Genomic DNA, 12,050 nt, shown 5'->3' with positions numbered 1-12,050 from the left:
TGGGGATCTTGAAGATGCTGCTGGGCTGCTTGAGATGGGTGGTCTTGCACCTTTGCCTCTAGGTTCTCTGAAGCCCTTGACTTGTTCCTATGTCTTAAATAGGAACCAATATGATTTCCGTTTTCTGAATGTCATCCCCAGAACTTTCTACTTCTGTTTTTGCTTTCCATTATGCTTTTGCAACACGTGTTTAGAGGAGTGTTTTCAATTCTTTTTTTCATTATTGGTTACCTGTCCACTGCTCTCAGACCACATTTTAGTATTATATTCTGAACTGAAATTTCTATTAATTTCTTAATTTTGGTGTGGGGAGTTACTGGGGATATAACCCAAAGGAGCTTTACCACTTAGCTACACCCCTAGCTCTTTTATTTAATTAGGTTACTTAGAGCCTCACTTATTTCCTGAGGCTGACCTGGAACTTGTGATCCTTCTAACTCCGCATCCAGAGACACTGGAATTAAAGGTGTGCACAACCACACTCAGCCTCTCCTGTAGTTCAGGCAGGAGAAAATGGGAATTCTAATAAATTTTAATTTTAATAACAGATATACTACTTACGTATTTATATACCCACTGGATATAACTAGTTTTTAAGTTAAGTTAAAATGTTGAATTTAAACTTTATATTCAATACAGAGTTTCAAACGTCTTTTAAAAATTCAGCTAAAAGTTAAGCTGAAAAGCTATTGACATTGAACTTAATTTTCCAAATAAATTTACTGAGTGTCTTTAATAAAACTAACTTACAGAAATTGTATGTATCAAGTTCATGTGCAAATAAAAATTTTATAGAAATATAATAATAGCAACATAATGAAATACTTAAAAATCAGTTAAGTGCTACAAGCTATAAAAATTGTTTTCTTAACATTTAGTTCTGATGTACTTTGCTTTACCTTCAATGAGAAAATTATTGAATTTGCACTTTGCTAGATATAATTTAGACAATTTTTATTGCCTACTCTTCAGTTCACTACATAATTATTTATTTGTTGATTAACATTACTTGAATTAAATAATGTTATAAAACTTTGTATTTAATTCTCAAAGCCCACAACACATTGGTAAGAATTGAGTTTCAAACATAAAAAGCATATATATGGAAGACAATGACAGCCCATCCCTACAGGGAGGCCATCTGTCAAGATGTAACCTGGAGATCAAGCCATCCAGGAAAGTCCTCCAATCCCAGTCATCTGTTTGCCACAGGACTGGAGCACTAATCTTGCACACACTTTTCTTATCTCCATGATCTCAGCATGCATGCTTTTCATATCATATAAAGGAAAGCCTAGTGACTTCTTTTCCCACTGCTGGGGATCAAAGCCAGAGCCCTACTGAGGCTAGGAAGGTACTCTATCAGATAGCAACATCTCCAGTCTAGAAAACCCAATGAGAAAGATACTAAGATATAAGCTTTTTCAAATAGGGCAGACCTTTGTACACCACAAAACTTTATAATAACTAAGATTTATTCATACCTTAAAGGAGTAATTTTAACACTTTTGCGACCAATATCATGACAATGAGAAAACAAATTTGAGAAAAAGTCATCAATTTTATTTATTTTTTCATTTAATTAACAACTTTTTCAAGAATTTGCAGAGGTCCAATCCTAATAGAGTCTTATAAAACTGAAGGAAATCAATTTTTTCTAAATGCCAATACTGGAATCTAAAGATATACTGGTCAATGGCCTTTGTAATTGTTCTATATAGCACACAAGGCACAAGGTATTTTTCTGTCATGCAAGGCACAAGGTATTTTTCTTTCTCATTTTCTTTTAACAGAAAACCAAAATTCTCACGTTTTGTATCCCATTGATTGGGAACAGAAAATGAATATAAATGTGTGTCTGAATGTGATAAAAATATAAGGAATGCTATACCCCACTGGGGTGAAAAATACCAAAAATAACAACTACATTCATCTTAGCAGAGATAAAAATTATGGGATGGGATAGAGGAGAGGTGAGATAGACAAAAGACTATAAAGTATCAAGCAGGTGTGGGCCAAAAGAAGAGTCACTAATCCCTGATCCTGGGCTTGTTTTAAGCTTTGATGAATCCAGGCTTCAAAGAGTCAGGAAGCACAAAACAACTAAATCACAAGTTCATATGCAATAAACTTGTGAAATCTGTTTTCCTCTGGATAATGGATAAGTGTTAGATGCACCATGTGCTCCCCTAGGAAAAAAATTCAAAGATAATATTCTTCCTGTCATTTTTTTGACAAGAAGCAAAAATTGATGCTTTCAAAATTTATTTTCCCCAAGATAATGGAGTTAAATAATATAGATTATGTTAATGAAAAGAAATATCTAAGTTGTGTAAAGTGTTTGTTGTGAGTCAGACACTAAGAATTTGCAAAATTTATCCTTATCTTATTAATAGCAATACTTTTGCTTTTCATACATGTCAAACATGTACCATATGCTCAGCCCATGGAATTACTAGAGACACAAGTGACCAAAACAGTGAGAGCTTCTACTGTTGTTACAATTTACAAAAGAGAAATGAAAGCACAGGTGGTTCATGAATAGGTGAAGCCCATGTTGGAACCCAGTGTACACTTTTCTGAGAGGGGGTGCTTTTCATCTGTCTTTTAAAAAAAAAATTACTCCTTAATGTATCAGATAAAGCATGGACTTAGTATTACTAGGCCTGAGAACAGTAAAAATCTGTTGTATATCTCCATCAGAACACTTAGGGGCCCAGGTTTGTCAATGAGTAGTAATATTTAGAATGAAATCTTTTCTGAGCAGCAAATATTAACAGTAAACTTAAAACATTTAGCAAACTATCATATATATGAATAGGATCTCTTTGATGCTTTTTCAGTTTGTTTTATAGAATAAAGGCTGAGTAGATTAGGAATTACTCATTTTTAAGGACCCTAGGATTCTCAGAATGGCAAATGAGAATGGCTTCATCTTTATTTTTTTTCTGGCCCTTTAAAACTTTGAAATTTATTGAGTTTTTTTTTAAATTTTTTATTGTTGATTGTTCAAAACATTACAAATTTCTTGATATATCATATTTCACACTTTGATTCAAGTGGGTTACGAACTCCCATTTTTACCCCATGTACATATTGCAGAATCACATCAGTTACACATCCATTGATTTACATATTGCCATACGAGGGTGGAAGAATTTCCAGTGTTGCTGAAAACTGGACGAAACTTCGGCTGAGAAACGGACGAGACTTCGGAGCTGTTGCTGTTTCTGCTGCTACAGCTTAGGCTAGCTGCCTGCAGAACTTACCTGGACTGTGATTTAAGCTAGCTGCCTGCAAAACTTACCTGGACTGTGATTTACCTGGAATGTGAGTTAATCTATTGAGACACTGCTTTACCTGGACTGAGATAACAAACTGTAATCTACAACAAATTGTAACTCGGTATCTTTGCAAATGGTGTCATTGCTGGTATAATTTTTCCAGGGGCTTCTTGCATGGAGCCATCAACTGGCTTGGTATTGTGACATTTTGTATCCTCCCCTTCTGCTCATAGCAGATTATTTGTGGTGTTTATGTAAAAACCACTATGGTCCTTATTTAAATTAAACAAAAGGGGGAATTGTTAGAGTCTGTAAACAAGTCTGGATGGCACCTGGCAAAATGCCAGAGGGAGTGGTTAGTGAAGTAACACCAGGGAGCCATTAAGTGTGGAGATTTCTTATTGGTAGACTGATGTATCTAGTTTATGCTAATTAGATAAGCTCTGTGGAATGTATAAATACTGCTCCTGTCCTGCAATAAACGGCTCCCACTCCTGCTATATCAATGTACACAAGTTGTTCGTCGTCACCCCCCAGTTATTTTGCTGCAGCCGGTCTGCGGCAGCTCAGGAGATGTGAGCCACCTGGGAAATAAAATTAGTGAGAATTAAAACAGCCAGAAATTAGATAGAAAGGGACCATCTGATGGGTCTTCGAGTCCTGATGGGAGCTGGAACTGAACCACTGAAAATAAAGGCTCTTATTCTGTACTTAAAGAGGAATACATCAAAGGAAGGGATAAGGTTTCAGGAGGAGTATTGATTCAGTGTTTGCTTGGTGCTCGCTTCTCTATGTGGCAGGGATCTTGCAGTAAACAGGTTGATTGGTATTTTGGCAAGCCACACCCATGTCCTTAAGGTTGTGTGGCTCCAGCAGGTCACCCCATCTCTAATGCTGTGCAGAACTTGTGATAGAGCTAGGTAGGAAGGCACATGAACAAGGTGTTCTCAAACCAGCAAGGTTGCTTCTGAGAGTTCCTGATACCAGGATTTCCTGCCTAATGGCTTCAACATCCTTTTAGTTCATGCACAGTTCATGGATGGCTTCCAGCAAGACAGCTAGTTTCCATCTTCTGAATTTGGGTGGTCTTCCCTGTTTTTTGAGGAAAATGGAAGTCGGCTCAGTAGTTCAGGCATATTGAAACAATCAGAAGGTAATCAAAAAATGATTTCAACCTAATTTATTGATTATACACTAGAAGATAGTTTTAAAAGTAAATTTCAGATGTGCTGGGTCCAAATGCCTACTTATCAGTCAAATGGGAAGTATCTTTGATCTAAAGACAACAGTGTGTATAGAAGTAGATGCTGACTGCAAAGGTTGGTTCTGTTTGTGAATCTAGAGTGATTATAACAGTTGTTTTAACTTTAATACACAAATAATTTTGAGTTTGCTAAGTACTATATTAATTTCCAATTAATCTGCTTAAACCTCTGAATTTTATCTTTTACATTTCTGAGATGGGCACAGAGGATTCATTGACGACACTGTCCTCCTTTAGAACCCATGTTACAAAAACTAGTGATTATACAGGATTAGTTGCCAGTTGCCATACAGGACTATAATTCCAATCTCTCTATCAAACACACACACACACACACACACACACACACTTTTTTATCTATAAATATTATAAATATTTATAAATATTCTCTGTTCTAGAAACAAACTTTTAGCCCTGATCCTAACATTCATTGTTCCCTCCTTCTTTGATATAGAAAGTCTGCTCCCTCAGGCCTATGAGTCCCTGTATTTATTCCATGTTTTACCAGATTATGTTTAGCAATGAAGTTCTACCTGAATCAGATTGCTTTTTGATTTATTCACAACAAAAGCTGATGATTCCTGACAAATGAGTTTCACTCTATTCCTCTCCTTTTAGAACATATTCCTGCAGTTCTGTGTGCTTATGCTTCACTGAGCCACAGGATCAGAGTTAATGTAGATACTGTCTTTTCTGTCCATCATTTTCTTACTGAGGTCTACATTGCTCCTCAGTCTGCCAATAATACTGGGAGAAATCCAGGACTTCTTCAGCTTCTTATGAGTATGGCGATACTAATTTCAAGATGAAAATATTTCCCCCAAATCACCAGACTCTCAAGGTGATTGTCACAACTAGTAACAAGTTCTGCTCTCAAATGGCAAAGTGTCCTCAATCAACACTCATCAAACTCATTCAGAGAGCAGGTGCACCACCTGAGGATGCCATATGAGGACTCCATTACTGAGAAGGGACCTATTCCTTTGTTGACAAAAGGATAAACTCTCCATGATTCTTGCCCCTGTCACTAGAGTTCTTGTCACAAAGACCCTAGTGCTCAGTAGTGACTTCTCTCCTGATACATGTATCCGGGTAACAAAAGTATCAATAGTTTTCTTCCTGAGATTAAAAGTTTGTTATGTGTAGGTAGCTAGAGGACTAGTAGAATCATTTTACCTTCAGTAGCCAAGTAAATTTATTTTGCTAATTATATTTTTATTGTTTAATTCTTCCACTTTTTAGAATTCTTGTCTTCCTCAGATTTTCTGAGCTGGGCAAGGGCACTCATGGATGACTCTGTCACTCATGTGAAGCTCTCATACACAAACATATGGCTTTCAGTTGATAATAGTTAGTGTGGCTCCATTGGGGTCATTGCTCCTTGGTCTCTGTCTCACTCTAACAACACAGGGTGGTGAGACCCAGGCTGTTATGTCAGGAAGAAAAAGCCCTCATTCCTCTTTTTGATTTATCACTTTAATTTTTTGTACATTCTTTTTAATAATGGTTTACCAGGAAAACTTTGTGTTGCTGCTCATGCATTAGGCTTTTATCATGAAGTCAGACAAATAATGTAAAGTAGAAGAAAGGTGAAAGGCTGCACTGCTGTTCTGTATCAGATTTCATTTCTCATTTCAACTTTCCTAAAAAGCAAAATTAGACAGTTTGTGGGTAAAGGGGAAAAAATGATGTCGTAATTTCATAAAAGTGAAAGAAGGAAATGACTCTCCCTTGACCAGTGGCAGAGTGTAACTTAGCCACATGCAATGCAGCCAAATTGAGCCCCAGGGACATGGCAGAGGGGAAGACTGAGGGCCAATGCTCAGGTGCCCAAGGCAGGGAAATATCTGCTTCTGACAGAGGCTCAAAGACCACTCAATGGACTGCCTGACTGTTCTCTCATTTAATCCAGATGTGATAAGCCCTTAGGAGAAGAGAGGGGAGTCACCCCATCAACAGCAGCTTGGCCACCAGGCTCCAGGACTAGCACACTCACCGAGTCTGGTAGGACTGTGGATGTTGACCTTGGCTGTGCATTCCAACTTGGTCATAATCTACTAAGACAATGAAAAGTCTGCCCTGAGAAACCTAGAATTGAAAGAAGGAAGCTCTAAGGTCTCAAAAATTTTAGTTCTAGTCTTCAGTCTTACCATCATAATTTATTGTAGCCTGACTATAGACTAAGATCTCTGAAAGCATTGACTCCTACTTCCCATTAACACTATTTGTGTTAGGTCATCTAGAGAGCTCCTTGGAGACAAAAATAAATCTGGAGAGATGAACTATTCCAAACTCACCAATGATCCAAGGTTAGCATCTCAGGGGTAGTTGAGGTAATGGCTTATCTGGAAGGTCCTATTAAGGACTGAAAAAACAGAAATGGACTTGATTTATGAACCAAGTAAAGTGTGACATTGAATCCATACAGCAGAGGGATTGACATGCCAAAGGATCTGGCATCTGGTTTTTGTCTGTGGAATATCTTTCTTGCCCTGTGCAGTGTAAGGCTTGGCAGGCAGGGAGGGTTGAGGTACAGCCAGCTTCTCGCTCTTATTTCTTATACACACAAGCTTTCTCCAGGTCATGCATTACCATGAACTGCCACTGCTCAAGGCACCCAGGGTAGGACCAAGCAGGCTCCCTGTGTCCTATTATAGTCCTGTTTCCCAGGCTGAGATAAAGCCCCTGGCTGCCAGCTTCACCAATTTCTTATCTGTTTTCCAACACTTTCCACTATATAATAAATTGACATCTGGATATGTCAGAAAGATGGTTCCAGAGACTTTTCAGTGTAAGTTGAGAATTCAGAGACTAATTGTGAAATTTTCTGCACGGGAGCATGACATGTGAAAGTATTAGAAGTAAAATGACATAAAAGAAGCAAACAACATTAAAAATTAATCAAAGGATGGACAGAAAATAATGATGAAAGGTGTTGAGCCATGGGAGACAGAGAAGAGGGGGGAGAAAGAGAGAGAGAGAGAGAGAGAGAGAGAGAGAGAGAGAGAGAGAGAGAGATTGAGATTGACTGATTTTGTCACAAGCCCTCTGTGGGCTATGTGCGGATTGTTGAGCATAGTAGCCTCCTGAGGCTAAGTCTGGCACTGGGAACTCCCTGGGGCATTCCCCACAGGGATTGACTGCCTGATACAGGTGGACTTCCCCCTCAAACTCTGCCTAAGATCCCACACAGAACCTGAGAAGGGTGTGACCTGCCTAGATGTCAATCAACCTGCTGGATGCAAGAAATCACAAAGCAAGACTCTGCCCTTGAAATCTTACCCCTACCTTTGATGTACCCCCTTAAATAAACTGTGGGAGCCATTTTGTCTTTGTCTAGTTCAAGAACCCATGTGGACGAGATCCATCAGAGGCTTCACTTTTGTAAATATATTTCTGAGTGTTTGTGCTTTATTTTTTGTTAATTATTTGAGATATTAAGATTTAGGGTGGCTTAATTATTTGAGAGGGTGAGACTTAGGGTGGCTATTTAGGGTGGCTTGGATTCCTCTGGGCAGAAAAACCCTCCAATGAAACGCTAGCAGTCTTTCCCATGAGTGGGGGGAAGGGGGGTGCCAGGGAGGGAGGGGATGGGGGAGGGGGAAAGGAAGCCCCCAAGATGAATATAACTTTGAGTATCCCAGCCTCCCTCCTCTCATCTGGAGAGAAGAACTCTAAAGTTTGGGTCTGTGATATGAGCTAAGGTTTGAGTGATCCCTCCCTCCCTCCAAGCCCTTTTCTGCTAGCTCAGCAATTTACAGGCAATTTCTGATCATCCTCTTAAGCAACAATATTATTCAGACTTCTTTAAACTTCCCAGAGTCTTTCCCAATGGATTCTTCCACAGGCTGTCAGCTGGCTATTTCTGCATTCCCTAAAAACTCTTTAATTTGCCCTTGCTGTGTCTTAGTCCTGAATCAAGGTGGAGTAAGTCTTCCAAGTCATTATTCAAAGAGACAGAATTTTATCTGGCATTAAGTGCACACTGAAATCCCAGTGGTTCAGGAAATTAAGGAAGGAGGAAATGGCAAATTCAAGGCCAGCTTCTGCAACTTAGTGAAGCCCTAAGCAACTTGGCAAATTTTACATTGTTTCAAAATAAAAAGGGATGGGTTTGTGGCTCAGTGGTAAAGTGTCCTGATTTCAATCCCTCCTTCCAAAAAAAATAATTTTCTCTGTACTATAAAGTCATGCTGGGTAATATACTAGGAGTAAAATTGTAAAAATAGCCACTTAGATTTTTCCTGATTTCCCTTCAGGTGTGCTGTCCTACCTCCTAGCATCACATAGGATACAGAGAAACTGAAGGGCCAGGAGACTCTGGAAGGCTGATCAGGCTGGAGAGAAGTGAAACATTCTGACCCTTTTTCCCACAAACCTGTCCTTTGCCGAAAGAGGACACTACCTTCCTGGGGCTAGGAGTCTTTTCCTTCTCTGAGATGAAAAGTTAAGGAAATGGACTCTTCCAATATTGGATCACTTCATCCCAGGAGAACAGCCTATTTTAGCTCTATGTAAAAAAGGTCTTGCCAGTACGCAGAATTATGCATAGAACAGAAGCTTAATTGCCAGACTTGGACTCTTTCTCTGTCCATCTTGGCCTGCAGGCTTCTGTCTTCTTCTGTCAATATTTTAATCGCTTCCACAGTAAAACAAATCATGCTTTCTCTTTGTTTATTTGTGTCACAACTACTCTTATATCACTGTAATAACTACAGGCTTTTATTTCCAAAAATATTAACCAGGAGGAACTAAAGCTTCTCTTGGAGGTTTCTGGAAAACCTAGAACTTTCATTCAACCATTGCTTTCAGTTGGTGGCTGCTTCCTATTTCAGAGAAAGTTTACAGCTGGAAACCCTAACAGAACACACACACACAAAAAAGATGTATACACAGGCAGGTTAATGAGAAATGAAGGAGGACATCACAGTCGTTTTGTTTGTTTGTTTGTTTTGGTACCAGAGATTGAACCCAGGGCTACTTAAACACTGAGTCACATCCAGGATCTTTTTCTTTTTGATTTTGAGGCAGTGTTTCCCTAGGTTGGTTAAGGCCTAGCTGGGTCGCTGACGTCAGCTTTTGACTTGCCATCCTGGTGTCTAGCCTGGAGAGCCTCTGGGACTACAGGCACACAACACCACTCCAGGGACAAAGGAGATTTCTGAACCAGAGAGGGAGGAAACTATTGTGGTTTGGGAGTGACATGACAGGATCCATGGAAGTATGGAGCAAGGAGGAGTGTCACAGCAATCACAAATGAAGTGTTTCAAACACATGTATATATACATATATATTATGCTAATATTTTAAATTATATATTACATACTATATGATATATTATTCATAGACATATTTGTGCATGTGCATGCACACGCACACATGCATACCCAAGAATGAAAACCTGTGATCTGCAGCATGCAAGGAACTGGAGATCATCATGTAAAGTGAAATGAGCTTGACAGGAAGACATTTGCCTCACGATCTCACTCACAAGTGAAATAGGGAGAAGATTATACCATAGAAGCTGAGAGTGGAATGGTGCTTACCAGAGAACAGAGATCAGAAGGTGGGGAAAGATGGGAAAGGCTGATCAATGGTTCCCCAATACAGGTGGAAAGGGGCAAGAAGCTGGTGGGCAATTGCAGGATGTGGTGACTGTTCAGAGCACGAACCTCTTGTCCATTTGGAAAAGCTGGAGGGAGGGATCTTGAGATATTCACAACAGAGACATGATAAATGTTCAAGGAGATGAGCATGTTTAACTTGATTTAAACTTTGCACCAAACATAATATGGTACCCCACTAATATGCACCGCCTCCCAGCCCCAGATATGTCAGCTGTTGTGTGTATTGAAAGCATCACTGCAGAGGAAAATAGATGGAATTGGCATAATTAGTGAGAGATGAATAATATTTAAGTGAGAAACCCATGGAAGTTGGAGGAGAGATGAGTAAGAGAAATCCCGTTATCTTTCCCTTTATATGGGGTGAGATTTCATAATATCCAGATTTAGTTGATTTTTTTAAATCTCAACTTGTCGGAAAGTATCACAACTAAGTTGATGAGAAAATGCAAATATAATGATATGCATGAAAGGAGCTTAACATAGAAATCAGCATTTAGAACTAAAATTTCAATTTTGCTGCTTAATATAAAAGTGGGAGAGAATGAAAAGAAATATTTACCTAACCTCTCATTCTCCTGCAAGATTGAAAGAATTTAAAAAGTTGAAGAAGGAATTAATGAAGAACAAAAATCAATTGATTAAATATAAAGAAATGATTGGTTTTATTAATCATATTGTAAAGGTATACATAGTATATTATGGATTAAATAAATAAAATTTCATAAATAGTTAAATAAATAACATTTAAATATATAAATAGATAACATCTTCAAGGATGTAAGGGTCTGGTGCCTATAGATTTGACAAATTGGTTGAATTCTTCTCTGAATTACTGCAACAAATAACAGTCTTTGAAATGGCAGAACTTGTGGGAGTGTGGTAAGGTGTGTTCATCAGTGAGAAGCATTTCCCTGCTGGACCAGGTCTCATTCCATGCTCCTTAGTCTTCCATACAAGTTGGCTGATGAAGAGAAGGATTTCATGATTTCTGCTCTGACCACCTCCCAGGCACAAGGCAGGTATTTCATCTCCTTCAGGTAGACAGTGATCCTGTGGAAGTATTTCCTCACAGCCTCTTCCACCCCCACCTGCTTGGACCCACAGGCTTTCAGGTCATCCAGCAGCTGATAGAGGCCACTGAGAAAGGTGTCCAGAAGGGTCTTGTCCCAAACAGCAAAGGCCTTCTGCGTGCTGAAGAGGTTGAGGATCTGCTGGGTCATCTCATGGAGGACAGCAACAGCTTGAGCCTTCTGCACCTGCTCACCCTCTAACTGCTCCTGGGGGAAGGCAAAGTCCTTTCTGTAGTTCAGGCAGGAGAAAATGGGAATTCGCCTCATATTTTTCAGGAGTGTCAGGGACCCTCCCTCATTTTTCTCAGGAGTTTCAAGACCCAGGTTGTGTATCTGAGGCAGGTCACAGCCCAGAGAGCTGGTGTTCTTGCAGCTAAGCACAACCAGGGCCAGCAGGAAAGGCAAGGGCAAGGCCATTGGGGATCTTGCAGATGCTGCTGGGCTGCTTGAGATGGGTGGTCTTGCACCTTTGCCTCTAGGTTCTCTGAAGCCCTTGACTTGTTCCTATGTCTTAAATAGGAACCAATATAATTTCCGTTTTCTGAATGTCATCCCCAGAACTTTCTACTTCTGTTTTTGCTTTCCTTTATGCTTTTGCAACACGTGTTTAGAGGAGAGTTTCCAATCCTTTTTTTCATTATTGGTTACCTGTCCACTGCTCTCAGACCACATTTTAATATTATATTCTAAACTGAAATTTCTATTAATTTCTTAATTTTGGTGTGGGGAGTTACTGGGGATATAACCCAGAGGAGCTTTACCACTTACCCACACCCCTAGCTCTTTTATTTTATTTTGATAGAAG

General features: G+C 39.2%; 1 protein-coding gene across 1 annotated transcript; it reads right to left on the bottom strand.

The window, feature by feature from the left end:
* Window positions 1–11,064: 11,064 nt before the first annotated feature.
* Window positions 11,065–11,662, bottom strand: LOC139701519 (interferon alpha-5-like). Its single transcript, XM_071600437.1, has one exon. It carries the CDS (start codon window positions 11,660–11,662, stop codon window positions 11,102–11,104), a length of 561 nt encoding a protein of 186 aa, XP_071456538.1. The 3' UTR covers window positions 11,065–11,101.
* Window positions 11,663–12,050: the final 388 nt, after the last annotated feature.

The sequence above is a fragment of the Marmota flaviventris genome, chromosome 13 (genome assembly GCF_047511675.1).
Source record: "Marmota flaviventris isolate mMarFla1 chromosome 13, mMarFla1.hap1, whole genome shotgun sequence".
NCBI lineage: Eukaryota > Metazoa > Chordata > Mammalia > Rodentia > Sciuridae > Marmota > Marmota flaviventris.
The sequence above is the reverse complement of the archived record's forward strand: the minus strand, read 5'-3'. Positions and strand labels throughout refer to the sequence as shown.